Source organism: Lupinus angustifolius, unplaced genomic scaffold (genome assembly GCF_001865875.1).
Source record: "Lupinus angustifolius cultivar Tanjil unplaced genomic scaffold, LupAngTanjil_v1.0 Scaffold_9_126, whole genome shotgun sequence".
NCBI lineage: Eukaryota > Viridiplantae > Streptophyta > Magnoliopsida > Fabales > Fabaceae > Lupinus > Lupinus angustifolius.
The window spans coordinates 9,186-34,542 of record NW_017718224.1 but is presented as its reverse complement, the minus strand read 5'-3'; the positions used below and the strand labels follow the sequence as shown (position 1 = coordinate 34,542).

Below are 25,357 nucleotides of genomic sequence, written 5' to 3'. Positions count from 1 at the left end.
GTTGTGTTGTGATGGTGATGAAGAGCCTTATGGTTGCCTTATCCTTATGTGCCTTATGGATCCCATCATGGATAACACTATTCTCATCCTACCTTATTCTCCTCCACCTTTACACTTGAAAATCTGTTGCTCTACAAATGGGGACCATAACCCATAAAAGTAACCACGTAGTGGTTACTACTTTAGTTGTAATAATTCTGATTCAGTCCCTTCATCAAATCAGAAATTGCCCGAAGGTATCTACACTTATATTATTTCATGACACATATACCCTTAGCCACCAAATTAATTACTTAAGATCATTTTATATTTTGACTAATTACATAATGGCCATAACACAATTATAGAATTATATTTGTGACCCATAAATTGTCAGTAATTCTAACAAAGAAGTGATAACTTTTTCACACACAAAATAAACAGATAAGGAGACATGCAATCTCCTTGACGAAGACCTCTTGTAGACTTGAAAGGGTCCATACGAGAGTCATTCCACAAGATGGACATACTACCAAATTTCACATGTGGTACTACATGATCAAACTAACAAATATCTTAGATCAATTTCCAAATATTCTTCCCCACAATCTATCAATATTTTTTAAAGTAAGGTTGAAACACATCTGTATTAGGGCTTTTAAACAATTGCATGGACATATCCTCTTTAGTAACTTCCTTCAATGTAATCTGCTCAACCAGTCTTACAATACCATCAAGAGACAAAACATGAGGCATCAAAGTCAATCATCCAAATTAGCTTGTCCGCTTCCACAGAAAAAAAACCTTGAAAATAATGACTAGCCTCCTCTTTTAAGTGTGATAGGTCAGAAATACAACTCTTATTTTGGAGGAAGAGCCAATAAATTTTATTACATTTCCTTTTCACAATGGTATGTGTGAAAATATTTTGTGTTTATATCACAAAATTCACATATTGTTCTCTTGATTTATGAAATCAAAGTATCTTCTATTGTCTCATAACAATATTATAGTTCATCCTAGTTAGGACTCAAGCCTGATGAGAGCTTGATTATCAACTGCTCCGAACTGAGTTACACACCTTTGATTCAAGCATCAATGCATCTTTTTCTCCTGAAAATGTTATGAAAACATTTTTATTAATAATCAAAGCTTCTTCTCTAACATTGGAAAGCCCATCTACCACATCATTGTCCATAAAAGACCAAGCCTGAAAAACAATATCATGAAAATTAGCATGAGAACATCAAGCAACCTAAAATCTGAAGAACCTGTTTAAGATAGTATCACCACCACGACCATATCTAACTAAGATCAGGCAATGATCTGAATGCAATTTGGGAAGGTTTTCGACATAAGTTTTAGGAAATTCTCACTTAAAAACATTATGACTCATTATGACTACCCTTCTCTTTGTCGAACCAAATGAAACTATTTCTAAAACCCGTAGATTCAAAATATCACAAGACTCCACGATTTGAAAGAATTTTGTAGCCATAAAGACAATATAATTTTCACCTCTAACATGGAAGTAAAACTTCATAAACATTTCTTAAGATCAACCACAAAGTTAAGAAAATTCACAAAAATACTCCCTTTTTTATTATTAATTTGGAGTAACCTATTTAATTTGAAATTATCAACACATCCTTGTTCACTAATAATAAAAAATTGGTTTGATTTTGGTTGATAACTTTGATGATGGGCATATAATAATTTATGGGAGGAGGTGAGAAAGTTGAAATTGCTTCTGATACACTCACTCACTCATAGAGATGCAGCTTAGTTTCCTACGATTGCAACCGTCAAAGCCAGGCGTTGTTCTTTATTCCAACCCCAACAACTTCACCGTACAACGTAATCTCTTATCTACTAAACGACGTACCGACAAACCGTTTTGCTCTTTGACCCTTCAATCACCCTCCGATGACGCATCAGGCCAACAATCACGTTACACCTCCACCGTTGGATCTTCATCGCTTCATATCTCTCATTGGAACCTCACCCAGCGCCATGTCACTCTTCTTAATCTCCTTGCCTGCGTGGTACCCTCATTATTGCGTTCTTAGTGTTTGTTAAAATGTCTCCTACATTTTTATGCAGTTATGTTCTTAAATTAATGTTAGTATTTTATTTCTATTTGTTTTTCTGTGTAGACAGCAATATCTGCAACATGGCTCTTTTGTTCTGCAATTCCCACGCTTCTGGTTTGTTTATGAGAAAATGGATTTTTTTTTTGTTAATGGGTTTGGTTTAGGGTTATTCATGGTTGGGACTTGTGAGTGATTTGTTGTGTCAATGTTATTGAAGGCTTTCAAGAGAGCAGCAGAGTCGTTGGAGAAGTTGATGGATACGACAAGGGAGGAACTTCCCGATACTATGGCCGCAATTCGGTTATCTGGAATGGAAATCAGTGACCTCACTACAGAACTCAGTGATATTGGGTTTGCAAATTCGTCACTTCAAATTACATTCCTTAATACAAAGGCTCCCTTGAAATCTGGTGTATTTAATGTATTAAGAGTCATTGTTTTTAGTTTTTCAATGACAAAAACCTTACATGTTATGGTTCCTTGGAGAATGGATAGCGAAACCGAAGTTCGTTCCTTTTCCCTGTTAGGAGAAATGATAAGCATTACTTTTCTAAAGTGTGGTTATCTCTAGTGTGAGCGAGTGAATAACCCCTTAGGTTGGGATATCTGAGCACTTTACGAATGAAGGATACTTACTTGCTCACAGATAAAGACAAACCTTAGAGGAGGCTTATCCAAAACATGATACTCTTTCTATTAGTAAATAATTTTTATGTGCACCCACTTCATCACATTGCTTTACTCCCCATTCTGTGGGTTTCTCATGATACTTGATCTCTGAGCACTTTGTCGAATGAAGGGTCCTTACTTGATAACATTGTTTGATTGCTGTAGCGTCTGATGTGCCTATAATGTTGATGATCTAAATGGCATTGAAACCCTCTTTTGCTTTCAAATTCTGCAGGCAGGAGATTACACAAGGTGTTAAAAGCTCCACTCGTGCGGTTCGCTTAGCAGAGGAGAGACTTCGTCACTTGACTACTATGCCTCCTTCTTCTCCAGGTTACCCCTACCCATCATGAATAATGTATTTGATTCATTCATTGAGCTTGTAGTGTAAATGTGGCTAAGAATTTTACTTCATGTTCACTTGGTTTATAGCTTCTTTGCAGCAAATGACGAGCCACAGAGCTGATGAGGCTGACCGAGGTGGTGGACCTGTGGTGGCCACATCGGCAAGGGGCATAAGAGAGGGCATTGTCAAGGGTCGTTCAATGTTGCAAATGTTTTTCACCCTCACCCGGTTTTCAAAGTTTGCTCTCAATTATATCACTGGACGTAGATAAAAGCTAGGGGTCAAACAAATGCCTGATATTCATTGTGAGTAACATCAATTTTCTTCTCTACATGTAACTTTTTTGCACAATGGTTAGAGATTTTGCGTTTAAGTGATTTGTATTGCGAAATGAAAGAGTACTTCCCTCCTTTTTGCTTGTGGCATTAATCTTCTTTTTCATGGACATGTCGGTTGTATACTTGTGCCATGTTCTCTAATTACACATTGTACTGAGACATTTCCCTTGATGCACCAAAGTCAAATGCATTAACAATAATGTTTAAGCAATGTCTACATCATTTAAGATTAGTTTAGGGGGAGTTCTTTCTTGCTCTTAACCTCAAACCTCCATCATGCAATACTAGTTAACATAACCATAATGGTGCTCATAACTGTATTATGAAATCATGCTTAATGTCAGTCACATGTCCAAATCCTAGAATTATTATTTTTATAGTTTTATCTAATTATCACCTCGACATAAGAGTTAGTCTCAACGATTATGCTTGAGATACCATAAAGACTAAAAAAGTCAGGTGTCCCGGCCTCTCCGGTGTTGATGGACTTGACAGAGTGAATCTGACTAGAACTCTAAAAGCAATTTTGTAAAGCCAAATTGACAGTAAACGCCCCCGCAAGGAAAATTCAATATTTGGGTGATTCTTGCACATCTGCGCAATTAGTTAATTGATATGAAAGTGCATTTAGCCGAGAATGTAACATTTGAAAAGGATAAACGTGAATGTTCTGGCATTTGAATCAGAGGAATATTATCCAATCCTATAAGACAGAAGAACTAGACAGTATTGTAATATGACAAGTGGTTGTTGTCATCTTGTTTTTGTACCCTTGTTCAAAACATAAACATTGATGGATTTTGCTTCATATTCATGCCTATTCCATTCAGTGGCAGGGCAACCATATCCCATTTAGTTACTCATCAGATATAGATTTTCTTTTCATTTTTATACCTTTGGCAGAACCTTCTCTAAAGGTTGTTTTAATCTCTAAATATAGTCAATCCCTTGATAACTATCACCACAATGTTCTCTACATCAAAAATACTGTTCTGATGAGTGACATTGAAACTCATAGTACAAACCAGTAGGGTTACGTGGATCAGTGGTCCAAGAAAATAACCTCATATTCTGTCTCTAACCATGAACCTAAACCTTTCAAGGAGTCCAGAAACTGTAGTTAAGCTAGATTGGGTTATCGAATATTTAAGGTCGAAATTGTATTCTTAAGTTATCGAGACCTTTAATGGAAGGTCAACCTTGTTAATATTCGCTAACTGAAACGAGTAAAAGGACTAATTTAACACAAACAAGAATTATAGGATCAAAATGAAAAACAAGAGATCAAAAATACTAATTTTCTCAACCAAATATTCTCTTAAATCTAGCTCCATGACATTTACTTTTAGATAAGATCTAATAAAACGTCATTGGAAGCAAGAAAAAACACAGTAAGCATGAATTATGCAATGCTTGGCCAAAATGTTACATAACATTGCATAAGTACTCAATAATATTTACTACCCTAAATCTGCATCATCAATTGATTCTACTCACCAACCCTCACAAACCTCTGAAACTTATCAAACATACAAGACCATTCCATTATTATCTACATCAACTGTTGAACCTTAAATTCTGACAAAAAACATAGTAAGTTCAGGCCCACAATTTCCCTCTGGGCTCAACATATAGAGAGTCTCAGAATCTTTTGAGCCCACTACATGGTCGAAATGGGCCCGCATGTAAGCCAACTCTCCTTCAACATTTTCAGATTTTCCTGGAAGCACACCTGCACCCATTGACACAGCCTTGAGCATCTCCATCACATTCAAATCTTCCTCAGTGGCTTCCCTCCTCATACCATAACCACTCTTCTTACCATTACAATACATTGTCCATAGTGGCTCGTCCATCAACCTGTAACATGTGTCATTTACTTTATTTGAGATAAAATAGTAATTCTTCTCAAATTGTATTAAGTATTCTTTTAATAGTATTTTTACACCCCATTGCCAAGCAACTAATCTTTTGGGTACAATAAGACACCTAAATAGAGACTCTTTTCAATAATATTCTTTACATACACGTATATTTAATATCAGAAAAAAGTATAGTCATTTTAGCTTTTACAGTCAAAAGGGAAGACAATTGGAAGGTACGAAGTTGAGAGCATGCATTTACTATATTGTTTGAGAATCTTGGCTTCATTCATTTAACCATGAGTACATCCACAAATATTTATAGTGCTTTGTGAGTTTTTCTCATGTTTTATATATAGAGTGATTGTTATTTCCTTATATTTTAATAGTGCCATATACTTTTCTTCCAACATTTAATGATGAAACCTATAACTTCATGATTAATTAAAACCATTTCTACTTGGACTGACTTAGATCTATCAAGAATATTATTATCATAATTACCTTGAATTTCAATCCTTTCAAAAATAAGCTTTTTCACATATGATTTGTACCCCACGTAAAAAATGTTCTCCATTCGATTATAAGCTACCTTTTTTTTATCATTATCTTGTCAAGTGTACATTAACATTTATGCTACACCTTAAACTTTAAAAGTGAAACATAAAATAAGTGAATCCAAAATCCAGATACATATATACCTAGTCTTGTCCTTCTCTTGTCTCTTTTCACATTCAAGTGCCATCCTAACCATTCCTTCAGCCATTTCCTTCTGCAACATATTCGTTTGAATGGATAACTCAAGCACCAGAGAAGGTAAACACTTAGGTTTTTCTTGCAAAGAGAAACTAACTCGTCCATTGCGGTACCCAAACAATGTTCCACAGATTTTGTTCTCAGTAATATTCTTAAAGTGTTGGTGATGACTCACTAAGCCTCCCATAGGCATTGCATGGAACTTGCATGGCTTCATAATGGGTAAAGATCTAAACACCGAACGAAAGACACGAACCACTTTGGTTTTTTGTTTCTTTTTATAAGGTTGTGGCTGGAGGAGTGTAGATTTGTTTGAAGATGGTGGCGGTGGTGGTGGGGGAGGTGTGGTGATTATTGAAGAATCTTCAAATGTTGATGAAGATCTTGACTCCCCCATTGGTGGTTGATGTTGATGAACCAGGAAAAGGAAGAAGGAAAAATCATCAGTGCCATTAGAGAGAGAATAAAGGGTAAAGTTTAGTTAAGAGTTTTGCGGGTTAAGATGGTTATTCGGAGGTTAAATTGTACACTAATCCTATTTCTATGCCTCAATTTCTCATGTGTTGTTGATTAACACGTGTTCTACATACTTTAAGTAACACAAACTTAATACTCATTATTTTATCTGATATGTGCAATAAATCTGCAGATCAAACTTTAAATTGATAATATAAATTAAACAATCCTATCAATTATCATTTCTTTTAAACGAGTTCTAAGCCTCTAACTATATCATTGTTCACTTTTTAGTTTTTTTTGGATGTGAACCATTTATATCGTCCATAAGAGACAATTTAGTTCGAGAGTAAAGTATTAACTATAAATCTCTATTGTCAAACATTACATCATTACTCTCTTACTAAAACTAAACTTTATGCTATTTATATTTTCCTACACCCTACCATCTAACCATCTTATAACTCCCATTTTTTGTTGATGGTGGAACTCGAACCCACAACCTCCTTCTCTCCATTCCTTACGACCACTCTTTTCACCATCAGACCATCTTATGACTCCAAACCACCGCTAATTTATATACATAATTACACACCAACTATCTTTGTAGGATGGAAAATGTGATCTTTTAAGCAACAATTATGATGAATGTAATTGAGTTATGTATATTATGAAGACAAGTTCAAATAGTTAAGATTCAATATCTAATCATTATTTTTGGTTCGTTGTAAAATGTATTACTAATGTTAAGGATATGTTTAAACACTTTTATACAATATTATAATAAACTAAAAATAATAAAGTTATATGGACTCTTATATTATTTAGACTTCTCTCCACAACATATCATATTTTGTTTAACTTAACTACAGTTATCATTTTTTTATATAAGACACTTATCTCTAGTGCATGAATATTCAGTGTAATGTATGTATATAACTAGTAGGAATGACAACAAGGCGGATCGAGGTCAGATTTGTGCTGACCTTACCCCAAACCTGAAATCCAAAAACCCAAACCCAAATTAAGCGGGGTTGAAAACAATAATATCATCCTTGAACATGTCGGGTTTCGAATAACCCGAATCCGATAGGAACTTGATAGAAACATGTATATGTATATATATACTCATTATGTACATGTATATGCTTACCTTGCATATATAATCTAATGCCTCTATCCCCATTACATGTTCCATATTTTTTTAATTGTATCTTTCTTCTTATTTTGTAACCGCGACATTTTTTATTTACAGACTGAACAAAAAATATTTTACAATGATATTTGTCTCTTAAATGAGTTTTTACGACTTCATTATTTAATAACAACACTATAAAAATATGATTTTCTCAATTTCGTCGTACCAATGAAAAATCATTAGTCGATTTATAATATGTACTATTTTGTATAATCATTACTAAAAAAATAAGAATTACACCCTAATTATAGACTTTTATCTATAAAACTAATAGCAAGTATTCAATTATTTAAATAAACAATTACATTCTACACAATCAGCTAGTATATATAGATTATATATATATATATATGTCAATTATATATATACATAGGTTTTATATATGTATTTATATATAATTTTGTAATTTTACATATTTAATTGGGTTCGAGATAGAATATCAATTATACCAAATTTGAATCCGAAAGTTAAACTCGGGTAAAACCCAAATCCTAACCTAATCACATTGGGTTTTCTCCATTTAATTAGGTTGAGTTTGAACAAGTACTGTAGTTTAGTTTTCATTATCATCCATAATAATTAAAGACAATTTTTTGTGTGGTTTCCCATAGGTATCATCGCACTAGAGGCAATTCTATCTGAGCTGAGAACATCCACAGGTACGTGAGGCTAACTCTCTTAGCGGACATTTTTTCTGTTTATAATACTCGAACCCGAGACTTTGTTTAAGGAAAATCAAACATGTATTACTTGAACCAACGTCTGTTGGTAATTAAAGACAATTTATGTAAATATAAAAATTAGGTAATATGTGTAGTTTTATTAAAATTAGAGTGTAATTTAGTCTTAAAAAAAAAGTTAATAAGTAGTTTGAATATTATTTTTTACCTGATTTAGAAAAACTTAGAATTAATTTTTTTACGTTTGTAAACTCTCTTACTTACGAAGCTACCGCGTCAGTTTGCCTCGGATCAAACAACAATGGATAATTATATAAGAGAGTCACATGTTTGCACTCACTCCATTACCCATAAACTCATTTGAGTGTTATTGATAATGAGATAGAGATATAAATGGCTCTCTCTCTTACAATCTCAGTCCCTTTCCCACAACTACAACAACGTTTCCCTACTCTCTTCAAACCAAAACCAACTCTTTTTTTCATTCCTTCTTCATATTCCTTAGCTGATTTCAAAGTGGGTCAAGACTTACCTCCTAACTACGCGGATTGGCTTCCTAAACCCGACCCTCAGCATCGTAGAAGAGCTGGTATTCTACTCCATCCGACGTCGTTTCGAGGCCCTTATGGGATCGGTGACTTCGGTGATGAGGCCTTTCGTTTCATTGACTGGCTTCATTACTCTGGTTGCTCCCTTTGGCAGGTTATTTACCCTTCTCTCACTTTCCATCTTATTCCTCATTTATTACTAAAAAAGTCGACCCAATACACGAGACTCTCACTTGGGGAGTTTGGAAGGATAGATGTAAGCAGTCTTACTCTGACAGTTGATAAGACTGTTCCCGGGGTTACTATTTTTAACATATTAGTAGTTCCAAGTTCCAACTATAGACATGTGTGAGGGATTAATACAGTTTTGAGGAATCATATAGTAGTTTCTTAGATTCAGGAATTAATGTGATTCATACTTGCAATTTAAGTGAGTTGAGATTTATTTTAAAATTAACATTCACGATCACATCAATGTCTCTTTCTCTCTATAGGTGCTACCTCTCGTGCCTCCTGATGGAGCTGGATCTCCTTACTCTAGCCAGGTTATAATTCTTCATTTTCTCTATCAGAAATTACACTTATTTCTCTCTTGATATTTAACTTTATTACTTTTTTATTTGACATCCCTCTTGTTTTAGAAAGTACACTAATTTCTCTTGAGGTTTATTATGTTACTATTAAACTCTCTCAAGGGGTGATGTCACTTATTTCCTTAAGGTTACGTTTGCGAGTTGGATTTTGAAGAGCAATAAATGGAAAATGATGCTCTGAAACATTCCATTTCACTTCCTTCCTCTCTGAAACACAACTCGCAAACAAACCCCAGTGATGTGTTTGTGAGTTGGATTTGGGAAGGTATGAGGTGCCATGAAATGCACTTGCAAGATGACTCTAAAGTCTTCCATTTCTTTTATTTCCTCTCCAAAAACCAACTTACAAACAGATCCTAAAGAAACGTGAGTATAAACTTTGAAACCAGAGGAGTATTGGATGTAATTAAGCCAAGTCGTAAAGGATGTCACTGTAATTTCTCATTTTGTCTAAGATTGATGGTCTACTCTAAAAAGCTTTAACTTTTAATTTTCAGGATGCAAATTGTGGCAACACTCTCTTGATCTCTCTCGAACACCTTGTTGAGGATGGCTTGTTGGAAAAGCATGAGCTTCCTGAGCCAATGTCAGATTCTTTACATGTGTCACTGACCTAATTTTTAACTCTCTTTTTCTCTAGTGTTCCATGTTTGTTGTCTTACAGTTATTATTAAATCAATGCAGTGATGCCGAGCAAGTGAATTTTTCAGTAGTTGCTGATCTTAAGGATCCTTTGATAACTAAAGTAAGATATTTAGAGCAACTTTACTGCTAGTATTCTGTACGCCTCATAAGAAGGTGTTAGAATTCATCTGAATATTTTCTATCCACTAGATATTTTGATGTTTTAATTATCAGTAACGTAATTTATCTCCGTTGCCCTTCTTCTTGCTTTATAGAAGTCATGCCATTTTATATAGATCTGTATGATATGTTTGAACAATATCCTTCCATGTATTCAGCTATTCCCATTATACATCGAACCTTAAATAACCATTATGTTCAGGGTCACTATCTAGCAAATCCACATAAACTACAACTACTTGTTGCTGTTCAACTTTTACATGGAACTCTTTAATTAGCTTGAACAAAATAGCATTTCCATGGGGATAGAGAACAAGATGAAAGTTGGGCCTAGTGCTTAAAAAAGATATGATTTCGAGTCAGGAAAGAAGTGGTAGTATTTTGCTTAAGAAGTTTTCTGGTCCTTTCGTCAGCCACACTAGTTTCGTCGGTGGAGTTTTGCTTGGGAATATACCTAGAGATTTTGCTTGAACGGTAGTCTAATAGTACAATGATTTTCCCTTGTTAAAGTCTAGTGTCACAATGGTGAGTTAAGTAATGAAGTGAGATAGTCAATAAGCAATAAGTGATCTGCGGAGGTTTTTGTGATTTGCTGTGATTTCTTTCAACTCTTCCTTTGCCGCACAAGTGTTACTCTGTTTTCTTCACATCGTTGAACATTTCATCACCTTGTGTGTGCCTAATACTTTTTATTAATTTTCCTTTTATTGAACCATTTCTTGAAGGCTGCAAAAAGGCTCATATCAAGTGAAGGGGAGCTCAAAAAACAGCTTGAGACTTTTCGTAGAGACCCAACCATATCAAGTAAGGCACTCATTTAGTTGAAATTCTAACTTAGCTGAGGCCATTGCCACTTTCAGTACCTATATATAATTCCCTACTAAGTCATCATAATTTTAATTTTTTAAAATAAAATCATCTTTCGTTGATGAGGAGTGTGGACAGGAAATTGAGAGTGCTAGTAACCTCACCCTTCTAGTTTTATCTATACATGCAATGCTCTGTTTTAGCTTCGTGAGAAATGTGCTTCACTATAGTGATGGTAATTTGCAATTTAAATTGATTAATGTCTTTACATATAAATGCATTGAGGGTGAGCTTTGGTGCTACGGTAAGGTTGCTTGCCTTATGAACGGGAGGTCATAGGTTCAAATATTGGAAACAACCTCTTTGCTTGCGAGGGTAAGGTTGCGTGCATCTACCCTTCCCAGACCCCACTAGGTGAGAGCCTCGTGCACTAAACTGCCCTTTATTTACGTATAAATGTATTGGAAGCCTAGGCTTTTCTTTTCTCTGTTTTTGTGTGTGTAGCTTTTGGTGGATTTTGGTTACGTAAAATCATGAAACCAATTCTCGGTTTAAGTAAAATCATGAAAACAATTCTTGGGAAAATGTTTAAGTAAAATCATGAAACCAATTCTTGGTGTGATGGAGAAATCAAATCAAACACAATGCAAATATGCAATAACATCTAAATATTCTCAGTAATTCATTTTCAACGATGGATAAGATAATCAATTCAAGATAGACACAGGTTAATAATGATTGAGTACATGTGTTGTGAGTATTTCCAATCAATGCTCATGTGGTGGAGATGACTTTGGGTTTTAGGATTAAGATCCTAATTTGAAAAGAAGACTGCATTGATGGAGAAAAAATTAAGGACAAAACTGGAAGACTAAGAGCAAAGTTCTCCCAGCAAGGAGTAAACTCCTAGCACCAAGCTTATTAGTAGTTAGGAATCGGAGACTTGAAAGGTTACAATGTGCTTATGCATCTCTTCCCCAAAATATGTATAAGGAATAAGGACGTTTGCCTCTGTTTGAACTAATGTAAACTCTGTTTCTATGGCTTTCACTGCAGTCAAAACACACTCAGGATTTTCCTCTTGTAATGGCATAATTCCTTTTCAATGTTGTAGGCTGGCTTGAAGATGCAGCTTATTTTGCTGCTATTGATGACAGTTTAAACGCAAACATCTGGTATAATTGGCCTGAACCTTTAAGAAACCGCCATCTTGTAGCTCTAGAAGATATTTGTCAACAAAAGAGAGATTTTGTAAGAACAGAAAGAATCCTTCCAACTATAACCACCAGTAACACTTCCTCATTATCTGCATGCTTATAGCAGGAAGTGGTCTTGATGGGACACTTATATTTTTGCATGCAGATAGATGTATTTATTGCCCAACAGTTCTTGTTCCAAAGGCAATGGCAGAAAGTTCGCAGCTATGCACAGAGCAGAGGAGTCAGTATAATGGGAGACATGCCTATTTATGTGGGTTATCATAGTGCAGATGTTTGGGCAAATAAAAACCAGTTTTTACTGGTTAGTGGTTTCTAAAGAATATGGCTGTCACTCTGAAGTCTGAAGTGTGATCTAACCTTTTTTCAGAGCATTTTGTATCTTTTCATCTCAAAATGTTCTCTATTTGTCTTACAGAATAGAAAAGGCTTTCCTCTTTTAGTTAGTGGTGTTCCACCTGATGCATTCAGTGATACTGGTCAGCTGTGGGGAAGGTTTGATGTTAATCCTATGATAAATGTCTTTCCATATTAGTCTTACTACTACCTGAACCTTTTCCATATTTGCTATAATCAAGTCCTGATTTTGACATAAATTTCTTTTTTTTTTCTGCAAAGATGTCTGATTATTCTGTTATCATGGTCAGCATCTCTCATTGTCATTTTAGATTTTTGGTACATTTCATCTTTCCATTCTTCTTTAACTATCTATGACAATATATCCAGTCTGATTATTTCTGGAGACCCCTTATCTGCATTTTCCCTTAGTCTACACTTCTTTTTTGGTAATAGTTGCTAACATGTTGTGAAGCACATTGTAAAAGGTCTCTCGTCTCTTTTGATTATAGATTTCTTAGCTTTTCTTATTTTCTCATTTTGATGAAAAAGCCCTCTGTATGATTGGAATGCCATGGAGAAAGAAGGATACTCATGGTGGATACGCCGCCTACGGCGTGCACAGGATTTATATGACGAATTTAGAATTGATCACTTTAGAGGATTTGCTGGATTTTGGGCTGTTCCTTCTGGTGAGCTACACTAAACTTATGTTAGCTTTTTGCTAGGTGTGGTGTTTCTATAACATGTATATGCTCTGTAAATGTGCAGAAGCAAAAGTTGCTATGGTTGGAAAGTGGAAGGTCAGATCTTGCCATTTTGTCATAATTTTGATCTGTTCGGCCAAACTATAATCTGCTCCATATCATTTAAATGATAGGTTGGACCTGGGTTATCTTTCTTTGATGCCATTTTCAGAGCTATTGGAAGGATAAATATTATAGCAGAAGACTTGGTATGTTTTATAATATTTTATTAATAACTTGAAAACATTACAGCTTTACTCTAGGGATGTGCATAAACAATTTGTGAATCAAATCAAATTTAGAAGTGGACTTAACCAAACCCAAAATAGCCAAACTTGAAAACAATTGACCAACCGAACCGTTTTTCCAAATCGGTTCACCAATCCGAACCTTTGCTATTGCAATACGATGAGCCTATACTTACTAAACACAACAGCAAAACGAGATTAGAACTCAACCCATTGCTTCAGATATTAAACGTAACCCCCAACCTTGTTAACCTCTTCATCTTTATTGTTTCATTTCTACTACACATCAAAATTACAAAAAATATTTTTTGGAAAAGTTGAATACATATTCACCTGCTTAAACTGTGATGTGAATTTTATTAGTTGGACACAGTCTTCTACCCCATTAGAGTGTGTGATGTGAGTTTTATGAACTAGCTGACATCTTTTATGCATTGTAACAAAACAAGTTATTTTCTTATTTGAGTAAAACCATAGTTTCCCATTTGACATTTAATATTAGTGAGCATGTGTGCTTTTTCAAAGTGACACTCACTTTTTGGACAGTTTAGGAAGAAGTTTTTTCTTCACTTGATTAGTTAGTTATTATCATTATCATATTTTATAATTTACGAAATTTCAGTCTGATACATTTTTCTTTTGTTCTTTTGGTGAATACTTGATCATGGTAGATGTTATCACATTCAAGTCGTGTACTCAGACCAATGTGAAAACTTGCTGAAATTTCATGAAGTATTAGATTTAGAAGTTAACTATTAAGCAAATGTAGTTATCTTCTTGAATTAGATAGGGTCATGTCATGTGTTCAAGGAAAGTTGGTTAACTTATTTTGTGTCCGAATTTCCAATGCAAAACAGCACTTGTATGAATGAACCTATGAAGCACGGATACATATACGTGTGTCGGATACAATACGTATCTATACGTTGACACACATTTTTTCTTCTAAAATATAGGATACGATACGTTCAAGGATGCATGTATTAAATAGTAAAAAATACATAAAATATGATAAAATTGTAAGTATAAATCAAAATATCAAAAGTAGAAAATATAATGAAAATTGTAATCATTGTCCTCCAAAATTCCAAGTACTAAAATTAGAAACTATAATAGAATAATTTATAAAATTGATAAAACATATCTTATCTTATCCTATTTTTTGTTGAAAACATATCAGATACGTATCTTCATCTTTATTTTTTTTATTTTTGGATACTCTAGGGATGCGTATCCTTTACGAATCCGAGCGTATCCGTGTCTGGCACCGATACATGAGGGTATTCAATGTATCCGTGCTTCAGAGGTATGAACCAATGGGTGATCTAGATGACTTTATGACATAGAAATAAAACTCATGGCACTTAAAGCAGATGCATATGTGTTCAACTTTTCCAAAAATATGAAAATTTTACATTTAGATATGCACTATTTTTTAATAGAGAAAGTTTTGGCGGGGAGGGGGAAATTGTTAATTGTGTGGGTTTGAACTCTACTGATTGAGTTGCCTTGGAGACAGAAATGCAGTACTTAAAAGAGAGTAATGAAAAAATGGGTGTGCAAACTACAAAACCATTGAGCAGCTCTAAATTTAGGAATTATATGAAACAATTTAAAGTAACAACGGAAGAGAAAGGAAGATTATGATAAAAAACATGCTAACACAAATGTAAGGTAACACATGCTAACACATAATGTTGTCATGTGTTTCTCAATGAGTAACAGCAAGTATTGATACATTTATTATCGAAGCATGCTAACACAATGAGGTACAACCTGATATACAAGCTGGAAACTACTAAATAAGATCTCGTAAGATCTCAAGGACGAGAAAGGATCTCAAAAACCAAAATGTTTTGCTGCTTACAAACAAAAGATTTAATTAGCTCATTCTGAAAACTGAAACAAACAGGTGTACAAACAAACTGGATGAAGAGGAGATTTGATGGGCTTCAGAAGAAAGGAATTGAAATTGATGACGAGATTAGGGTTCTTAGAGGTGATTGGGTTGTGATCTCATTTTGATGTTGTGTTCAGTTGGTATACGTTCACCAAATTGAAATTACAATAGCAAAACATTTCGGATTGTTGAACCAATTTTAGAAAATGGTTTGGCTCATAAATTGTTTTACAAGTTCGGTTGCTTTTGTCCTTTGGTTTGCATTTTGGTTTGGTTTACACATTGTTTTTTACACACCCTACTTTTCACTCACACATGACTCTTGCTGAGGCATACTCCTGTAATTGTTTGGGTTTGTGATTTATGGCAGGGAGTTATTACTAAAGATGTAGTCCAACTACGAAAGTCCATTGGAGCACCTGGAATGGCTGTTCTCCAGTTTGGTAGTTATTAAACCATCCATCAGTATCATATTCTAAAGCAATGCAAGTCTGGGTGCATGAACATTTTCTGATCTATTTTACTTTATCTAGGGTTTGGAGGTGATGCTGATAACCCTCATCTGCCTCATAATCAGGAGTGCAATCAAGTTGTTTATACAGGGACTCATGACAATGACACTGTAAGTATTTCTTTAACTATACGTTTGCCAATGATGCAAGTCAATCTTACAAAAAAGAAAACTGGGTATACATTGTTGGTTTGCACTGTTATAGTTTATTATGTCTCTTGGCTGCTTTATTTCCTTATTTTCTTCATGACTTTACGTATCAGCCATAGTAATGTTTGATAAGAAATTTCTATCTGCTTCAGATTAAAGGTTGGTGGGAAGCTTTGAAGCCAGAAGAGAAATCCAATGTGGGTACTATATTTAGTAGTGAAATATTATTTTTCAGTCAAGTTGGATTATAGTTCATCTTGTTCTTTGTTTATATGTTTCAGGTATTAAGTTACCTTTCACTAACAGAGGAAGATGACATTTCATGGGCTCTAATCAAGACAGCACTAGCTTCTGTTGCTCAAACAGCAATAATACCTATGCAAGATGTTCTTGGATTGGGAAGTTCTGCAAGGATGAATACTCCTGCAACTCAGGTAAAAGTTTATGCAACGTGTTCCTAGTTTGAATTAGCAAAGTTTGTTTATGCATCCTGAAAAGAAAAGGAATAACTTATGAAATTGTTGATCTCATCTCATGGGCCATGGCCAATATGTAGTTTGGAAACTGGGGTTGGAGAATTGCAAATTCTGCGAGCTTCGATAGCTTGGAGAAAGAGGCAGACAGACTTAAAGAGATGCTTTCGATGTATGGTCGGCTTTGAATATGGAAATCCTTCGTTGATAATCAAGAGGAAGAGTTTGCTTTGTAATGGCGAACAGAAGCTGCCAAGCCTGAAGTGTTTATTTCCAAGTTGCTAGAGCATGCATGATGCTGATCAATTAAAGCTGGGTTGTATTATGTTAAGAATGTTCCTCAAACAAAAGAACATGAAATAACTTCAATTTGTATGAATGATGAGTTCGGAATCCATGCATTGATTTCTTTATGTGATTCAAAGAATAAGAACCCAAGAAATTTGGCATAAATATGTGCAAAATGCTAAATGTCCTATCCCCTGAAAACAAAAACAAATTTATAATCTATGTTGAGAGTGGGATTTGAACCCACGCCCTTTCGGACCAGAACCTTAATCTGGCGCCTTAGACCAACTCGGCCATCCCAACATGTTTGTTTCTTCGTCCCATTTATTGTAACAAGAACAGAATTATTACTTCATCGAAAAGGTAAACTGGTCGTCGTTCATTCTGATATTTTGTTTTTCATTTTTTGTTAAAAAAATCAACAACCCAAAAAATATTCTCGAAGTCCTTGGTGTCAGATTTGTCTTTTGCATTTGCTTATGGTCCCCATTTATATGTATGACGTAGAAATATCATGTATATTTGAAATGCCTATATAATTAGATTAGTTATTTATTTACCCGTTAGATTAGTTTTTTAATCCACATTTCAAATTCTTTTACCTACCTTTATGGAAGAGGGACATATGTCATTTCAAAACAATTATTAATAAACTTAATATCATTTTTTAATTTTGTTACTTTTTAATGATGTAAGAGGGTTTAAAAGATAATATCATTTTCATTTCCTTTTATTATCAACATAGATTGAATAGTAAGGTAACACTATATTATCAGCACATCATACAAGACCAAAATTTAAATATTGGTTTTTGGAAGTAACATTTGTTATAATGACTAATTATACGTATATACAATGTGAGTGTATTTTTTTGCCTCTTAACTATATATGTTTCATATTATAATTTTATGTTAACTTTCTACTTCATTTACTAATATTAAGGCGGAGTTATTCATCTTTTACCGAAAATGTGAGATCCTTGATTTAATAATGTACATTGGAAGGTTAATATAAAAATATATTCTATTACCCATTGCCCACCTACTCAAAAAATTGGAGTTATGTATGTTAAAAGTAAACTCAAAGAGTTCCATCATTATTATTATTTTAATAAAAGAAACAACCTTTTTTATGGTTAATAATAAATTTTTTATTTATACTCCATGTTTGTACATTAAATTTGGAAATAAAATTTCGGAAAAATAAAATTACCAAAAACACTTCCCACAATGTGTCACTTTATATATTAAAAATACTTAATTAATAAACTTTGAACTTAAATATATATTTTTTAAACCTAAAGTAACACAAGGGATACAAGATGTGTTCCACAAAATTTACACATTAGGAAGATGAATCACATCTTATGTCCCAAGATGTGCACACTACATATGTAGCCCTTATTTTTTATTGGCAATAAAATATAATGTAATTATATATTTCATTCAAGTTTTACTTTTCTGGTCCATAAGAAACAAATGATACATGCAGTGATATAAATTAAATTTGGAACATGAGATGTGGCTCCCATAGAAGAAACTCTTGGACAAAAAATATCAGGAAAAAAATTATACTCGATAGTGTAAGGGTTTTATACAATATCATTCCATCATCTTTCATTCTAGATCCTTTGAATGACCAAAAAGTTAATTATTCGATTATGAGAGTGATACTTGTTGGGAGGGAAAGTCACACATTTTACAAGAGATTAGTTTCTTACCAAAATGTGAAGAAACATCATCCATAGCACCAAAAAATATATATTTAACCACTATTAAGTCTTAATAAATGTAATATAAATAAATGAGGTTAATTTTTTATAAATCTTAAAAAAATATATAACACTTTTTGTTAAAAAATTGATAGATGTCATAGTAAGAGTTGATAGTAACACGACAATTATAGTTGTCACTAGCAAAATACTAGAAGCAGAATTGTAGCAACTAGCAAGACCATGTCCATGTTCTCTACCCCATCTTCATCTTCATCTTCATCTTCATGTTCATCTTCATCAGAAACCCCTCACAACCTAATCCCATCCCTCCCCGATGACGTGGCAATTAATTGTCTCTCACGTGTCCCTCGTTCCCACCACCCAACCCTCTCTCTCCTCTCCAAACCCATCCACTCCCTCCTCTCCTCCCCTCTCTTCTTCTCCTCCCGCTCCTCCCCCGAACACCTCCTCTACCTCACCCTCCGCCCACGCGCCTCCCCCTTAAAACACTTCACGCTCCACCTCAACCCCCTCACCAACCGCCGCTACCTCGTTCCCATCCCTCCCATCCCTTCCCCCTCCGTTGGATCCGCTTATGCTGTCCTGGGACCCACCATCTATGTAATAGGTGGCTCCCACAATGATATTCCTTCTAATCATGTTTGGCTTCTTGATTGCCGCTTCCACCGTTGGATCCCTGCTCCTAGCATGCGCGTCGCGCGTGAGTTCCCTGCTGCGGCTGTTGTTGACGGTAAGATCTATGTTATTGGTGGGTGCGTGGCGGACACGTGGTCACGCTCTGCTGCGTGGGCGGAAGTTTTTGACCCTGTTGTGAACCGGTGGGAGCGCGTGGCGAGCCCGGTCGAGTTTCGGGAGAAGTGGATGCACGCGAGTGCTGTAATTGGTGGGAAGTTTTACGCGATGGCGGACCGTGGTGGGATGGTGTTTGATCCGAGGAGTGGCTCGTGGGAGAGCGTGGGGAGGGAGCTTGATAATGGGTGGAGGGGGAGGGCGTGTGTAGTGGATGAGGTTTTGTATTGCTATGATTATTTGGGGAAGATTAAGGGTTTTGACGTGGGGAGTGGGGTGTGGAGGGAGGTGAAGGGGTTGGGGAAAGGGTTGTTGCCGAGGTTTTTGTGTGGCGCTACGATGGGGAATGTTGGCGGGAAATTGGTTGTGGTTTGGGAGTGTGATGGGAATGGGAAGGAGATAGAGGTTTGGTGTGCTGAGATTGAGGTGAAAATGGATGGGACTGATGGAGAATTGATGGGTGAAGTGTGTTGGATTGAGAAGGTTCTTTGTGTTCCTAAAGGCTCCTCCATTGTGCAGTGTTGTTCTGTTACATTGTGACACTGATGATGATGAGCACTTGGAGTTTGATGCGTACAACGTATTTCGGTACATGGTATTGGATTCTTGTTTTTTACACATCCTTTGTTTTTTCTTGATGTGTGTTATAAGCATTCACTGGTTATGTTTGGATTGATAGAAATGAATGAAAGAAGCAGAATGAAATGAAATGGTAATAGGTTCAATGGTTTAGTTGGTTTAAAATGATACAATGGAAGGAACTTATTTTTCATTCCATTTAACTCCACTGCATTCATTGTAAAATTCTTTTATATCCTTTGCTTTCATCTATCTTTGGCATTACCACATGACGAGAAAAACACAGGATGCGTTTCTTAATTTCTATATTGATTTTATTTCACTCGCATGTTATGCTTCTAGTTGAATTGATGTAGAGAAGGAGTGAGAGTGGTTAAATTGGATAACTGTCTTCCACAAGTCTTCAGTTTTCATCCACTATGCTGTTATCAGTTATCACTACTTCTAATTTGTAAACACAATCAAGGCCAACTTATCTGGTAGCCTTGCCGTTGATTAGCTCATTTTATTGTGTCTTTGTTAGACTAGTTTTGTCAAATATTTGTTGTCTTGGTTAAAAGAGTGGCCGTGAATAGTTTACTTACAAAGTGTTGTCATAAAGAAGTTACAATCTGCCACAAATTTCCAATGTCTATGAGCATTCCATGTTTTCCATTCCACAATCCGTTGGATGGGTGGGTGCAATGTGGAGTTGAACTTGTGTAACATGTACAAATTCTATAGGAAGGAACTTTTATAGCCCAATTATTGTGGCAAGATTAAGGTGGAATCAGAGAGCTTCCAATAATGACTAGAATGAAAACGGTGGAACATTGATAGGGATATTTTGATAGTGAGCTTTATTTTGTGAATTGGGTTAAAATATCTTTCGCGGTTGAGAATTTTTATCAGTAAATACTCATTTCTAATTTAATATTCTATGCCTTTCTTTCCTCTTTTCGGTAAGCAAGATTTCTGACTAACCACTGTTGTGGAAAATCTCTGCTATTTCAGGTTTCTATCAGCAAATGTCCTGTAAAGTCGAGATCCTGAATGTGATACATTAAATTGCTTCTACCTGATCTGAAAAGTTTTGATCAGGTTACATGTATAGCTCCATTGTTGTATGAATAAAACAGGAGCTGCTCAAATAGTACTGCATCTTTACAACTGTGAAATTGGCATGTATAGTTTATCTCTTCCACCTCATGGGTCAACGGAAAACACAAGCAAATGGTTACCAGGATTGTTGGCTCTGATGCTTGTTACTTAACCAATGCTGGTTGCCAATGAACATTGATTGTGTGCATTATAATGAAAGTAATGGCATGTGCCTTCTGTATTTGTTTCATCGTACTATTCTCTATTTCTCTTTGCTAGGACGCATTCATTGGTTTTATGCACCCTTGTATCTGTGGAATCAAAATTGTTAACATTGAATTTCAATGTACTGGATTTGAACAAAACTCTTATTGTATGTTTAGCAATAATATGACACCGGCCCCGATAATGAGTTTTCAAAATTTAATTGAAATAGAATTCTGCAGCTTCAAGCTAAAATAACTTGTGCAAATAATGCAAGATTCACAAGTTTGCTGGCATGGTTAAACAGAAATGACAATAGAAAAGTGAGAACTCTCTGCAGTTGTGGCTAAATATAGGGTTGATGAGATGGCAGTTATTTGTAAATCATTATCATTTGTTTCGCCTGAGATAGGGAGTTCATATCTATCTACTATCTTTTGTTCTCTTGTACTTTGTTTCAATCTAGTATATTCATTGACTTTTGGAGATCCTTGTAAGTATCCACAATTGTTGTGGAGAAGGCTAAGCATTGCATTAAGACCATGACATTGGGAACACCTAAGCCCATGGGACTATGGGAGGAAGGTTCAACAAAGAACATTGGTGTAATTTGTGGGATCAAAAAAGTTTCATATATCAATCAATTCACTGGATACAATCCTACCTACACCCCTTACCCCTCATACTATCCACCCACAAGCTACAATTCTAGAACCCCTGTCCTCCATATGCCACTAACCCAAACCCCAATTACACTCATAACAGAAATCCACCATATGCAATGAATGTTACCACAATGATTTTGATACCAAACATCCAGACTCTGGAGCTACAAATCACATAACTTCTGATCCTTCACTTGTTCATCATCCAAATGAGCAATTTGGCCCAGAACACTTGCATATGGGTAATGGTACCAAAGCTCCTATCTCTTACAGTGACACTACTTCTTTTGTTTCTCCTATCAATTCACATTTTCCCCTTTCTTTACAAAACTTACTTCTAGTTCCCACAATAACCAAAAATTTAATCAGTGTCTCACAATTTGCCAAGGATAATGCTTGCTATTTTGAATTCCATCCTAACGAATGCTTTGTTAAATCACATGGTTCTAACATAATCCTCCTCAAATGGTCTCTCACCTCGGGGGGCTTATATGCATTCCAGAGTCTTTTTCCCAAGAAATCAACCACCTATGCATCCACCTCATGTCCAACTGCAAAGATCCAACCCACAACTTTAGCTAGTTCTAGTTCTAAGTCTAATTAATCTTTTGCTTTGTGGCATTGTTACCTAGGACATGCACATACCTCTATTGTAAAAACTGTTTTGTCTCATTGTAACATTACTCAGTCAAACAAAGCAGAATCTACTTTTTATAATGCTTGTTGTTATGGTAAATCACATAGAATTCCCGCATCTAAATCTACTAGTACCTACTTTAATGCCTTTGATTTACTTTATCTTGACTTGTGGGGTCATGCACCTATCCTATATGAATCTGGGTTCAAATATTATTTGTCCATTGTGGATGCCAAGACTAGACACACCTGGATATTTCTCCTCAAACAAAAATCTGAAACTATTACTATCTTCAAACAGTTTCTCAAGGGGGTGAATTCAAAACTTTTAGTACTTATTATCCAGTTTGGGCATCAATCGTCGTTTGTCCTGCCCTCACACTCATCACCAGCAGGGTACAATGGAATGTAAACATAGGCACATTGTTGAAACTGGATTGACCATGTTAGCCCATGCCAATTGCCCTTATCCTTCTGGAAATATGCCTTTACCACTGTTGTTTATCTAATAAACAGATTGCCCTCCCCTACACTTAATCACAAATCACCATTATTTATTCTATTTGGGACTAACCCTGAATACACTACTTTAAGAATATTTGGGTGTGCCTGTTTTCCATTACTCAGACCCTATAACAAGCATAAACTTGATTATAGATCCACTGAGTGCACCTTTCTGGGCTATTCATCAATCCATAAAGGTTACAAATGTCTGTCCAAAGATGGCAGGTTGTATATCTCTAGGGATGTTACCTCCAATGAAACTATGTTCCCCTTCAAAACAGTGAACCCAACCACATCAACACCCTCAACCCCACATCATGACCAGACCTCTTCCACCACAATTCACCATTTAGCCCAACCACCTCATACATCTCCAAATGCCCTCACACCACAATTACCCTCATCCAACCCAGATTCCCTTAACCCTATTTCAACCACACTAGGTAGTAGTCCAACAAACTCCTCTGCATCCTCCCCCGTTTCTACCTCATCCTCCTTACCTGCCCTACCCATTCCAACCTCCTCTCACCTTATGACTACCAGGTCCAAAGCTGGAATCAACAAATCTATTCTTCCCAACCTTTCTAGCTTATTTCTTGTTCATACTGAACCATCAACCCCAAAAGAAGCTTTACTTGATCCTGTCTGGAACAGTGCTATGCAAGAAGAGTATAATGCCCTTCTTAATTTAGGAACTTGGTCCCTAGTTCCTTTGCCATCAAACAAGAAGGCCATTTGGTGCAAATGGGTCTTTCGAATTAAAGAAAATCCTGATGGCTCCATCAACAAATACAAAGCTAGACTTGTGGCTACGGGTTTTCATCAACAACAAGGAATTGACTACAATGAAACATACTCACCTGTAGCAAACCTATTACTATTCGAATTATTCTCACTCTAGTTGTTACACATGGTTGGACTCTTCACCAACTTGACATAAACAATGCATTTCTGAATGGGGTCCTTCATGAGGAGATATATATCACTCAACCCACTGGTTTTCATAATGGTGACAAGACTATGGTCTGCAAACTCCACAAAGCTATCTATGACCTCAAACAAGCCCCTAGACAGTGGTTTGAACAACTAAAAGGCACCCTAATTCAGTTGGGTTTTCATAACAGTAGATGTGACAACTCCTTATTCATTTCCATCACAAGTACCCATCAAACCATCATCTTAGTCTATGTGGATGACATTATTGTCACTGGTTCATCTAGCTCCAAGATCTCTCAACTAATTGACAACCTCAACTCTACATTTGCTCTTAAAAAGCTTGGAAACCTAGACTACTTTCTAGGCATTTAGGTCAAACATTTGCCAAATAGATCCTTGTTCTTATCTCAGACAAAGTATGTCACAGATCTCCTCAGAAAGGCAAAGATGGACTATGCTAAACCTAGTATCACACCTATGGCTACTACTTGTAAACTCTCCAAACATGACTCCAAACTATTTGACAATCCTACTCTGTTCAGGTTTGTTGTTGGAGCACTTCAGTATGCTACAATAACAAGACCTAATCTAGCCTATAATGTCAACAAAGTGTGCCAATTCATGAGTCAACCCCTTGAGCAACACTGGGTTGCATTTAAAAGGATCCTAAGGTACTTGCAAGGAACTACAACCTTTGGAATTCACCTTAAGCCTGCTGCAGTCCCCAATCTCCCCATACGTCTTACTACTTTATGTGATGCAGATTGGGCAATTGATCCTGATGATAGAAAGTTTATATCAGGAGCTTGTTTATATAATGGGCCTAATATCATAACTTGGTGGTCAAAGAAACAGCAAACCATATCTAGATCCAACACAGAAGCTGAATATAGAAGTCTTGCCTTGGCTTTTCAAGAATTAGTTTGGGTGGAGTCTTTGTTTTCTGAATTGAAGGTTCCTCATCAAGTCCCTCTCATTCTATCTGACAATTTGAGCATAGTAGCTATGGCTCATAATCCTGTCCTTCACAACAGGACTAAGCACATAGAATTAGATCTCTTTTTTGTCAGGGACAAGATTTAGGCCAAAACTCTTCAAGTAAAGCACATTCCATCTGATTTTCAGACTGCATATGTACTCACCAAGCCATTGGCCACGACTAGGTTTCTAATTTTAAGAAAACAACTCAGAGTAGTTGACTTAGCTTCTTTAGTCAAACTACCCTCGGTTT

General features: G+C 35.7%; 5 protein-coding genes and 1 non-coding gene across 9 annotated transcripts; 4 read left to right on the top strand and 2 right to left on the bottom strand.

The window, feature by feature from the left end:
* The first annotated feature begins 1,674 nt into the window (after positions 1–1,674).
* On the top strand, positions 1,675–3,655 carry LOC109337661. Of its 2 annotated transcripts, none has more exons than XM_019574683.1 (5): positions 1,675–2,024; positions 2,136–2,186; positions 2,290–2,423; positions 2,977–3,074; positions 3,185–3,655. In XM_019574683.1, exons 1-5 carry the CDS (start codon positions 1,755–1,757, stop codon positions 3,205–3,207), a joined length of 576 nt encoding a protein of 191 aa, XP_019430228.1. In that variant the 5' UTR covers positions 1,675–1,754; the 3' UTR covers positions 3,208–3,655. The 2 variants fall into 2 exon arrangements, with proteins under 2 accessions (XP_019430228.1, XP_019430227.1); XM_019574682.1 differs by having other exon boundaries at positions 1,676–2,024; positions 3,174–3,655.
* Positions 3,656–4,738: 1,083 nt separating this feature from the next.
* On the bottom strand, positions 4,739–6,555 carry LOC109337665 (protein MIZU-KUSSEI 1-like). The gene is made up of 2 exons (XM_019574686.1): positions 5,989–6,555; positions 4,739–5,285 (listed from the first exon to the last, which is right to left on the bottom strand). The coding sequence occupies exons 1-2, from the start codon at positions 6,438–6,440 to the stop codon at positions 4,997–4,999; spliced, it is 741 nt and encodes a 246-aa protein (XP_019430231.1). The 5' UTR covers positions 6,441–6,555; the 3' UTR covers positions 4,739–4,996.
* Positions 6,556–8,717: 2,162 nt separating this feature from the next.
* Positions 8,718–17,125, top strand: LOC109337666 (4-alpha-glucanotransferase, chloroplastic/amyloplastic). Its single transcript, XM_019574688.1, has 16 exons — positions 8,718–9,079; positions 9,420–9,470; positions 10,016–10,104; positions 10,203–10,263; positions 11,048–11,126; positions 12,244–12,380; positions 12,492–12,650; positions 12,765–12,841; positions 13,235–13,374; positions 13,454–13,485; positions 13,563–13,637; positions 15,947–16,019; positions 16,110–16,198; positions 16,390–16,434; positions 16,519–16,671; positions 16,794–17,125. Exons 1-16 carry the CDS (start codon positions 8,771–8,773, stop codon positions 16,896–16,898), a joined length of 1,674 nt encoding a protein of 557 aa, XP_019430233.1. The 5' UTR covers positions 8,718–8,770; the 3' UTR covers positions 16,899–17,125.
* Positions 17,126–17,220: 95 nt separating this feature from the next.
* TRNAL-AAG lies at positions 17,221–17,301 on the bottom strand. The gene has a single exon. It is a non-coding gene; the product is annotated as a tRNA-Leu (tRNA).
* Positions 17,302–18,911: 1,610 nt separating this feature from the next.
* LOC109337668 (F-box/kelch-repeat protein SKIP6-like) lies at positions 18,912–25,140 on the top strand. Of its 3 annotated transcripts, none has more exons than XR_002106477.1 (2): positions 18,912–20,117; positions 21,095–21,608. XR_002106477.1 is itself a non-coding variant. In XM_019574691.1 (2 exons), the coding sequence occupies exon 1, from the start codon at positions 18,953–18,955 to the stop codon at positions 20,060–20,062; it is 1,110 nt and encodes a 369-aa protein (XP_019430236.1). In that variant the 5' UTR covers positions 18,912–18,952; the 3' UTR covers positions 20,063–20,095; positions 25,130–25,140. The 3 variants fall into 3 exon arrangements, 2 of the variants coding, with proteins under 2 accessions (XP_019430236.1, XP_019430235.1); XM_019574691.1 differs by lacking the exon at positions 21,095–21,608 and adding an exon at positions 25,130–25,140 and having other exon boundaries at positions 18,912–20,095; XM_019574690.1 differs by having other exon boundaries at positions 18,912–20,110.
* LOC109337664 (uncharacterized mitochondrial protein AtMg00810-like) lies at positions 24,574–25,209 on the top strand. Its single transcript, XM_019574685.1, has one exon. The coding sequence runs from the start codon at positions 24,574–24,576 to the stop codon at positions 25,207–25,209; it is 636 nt and encodes a 211-aa protein (XP_019430230.1).
* Positions 25,210–25,357: the final 148 nt, after the last annotated feature.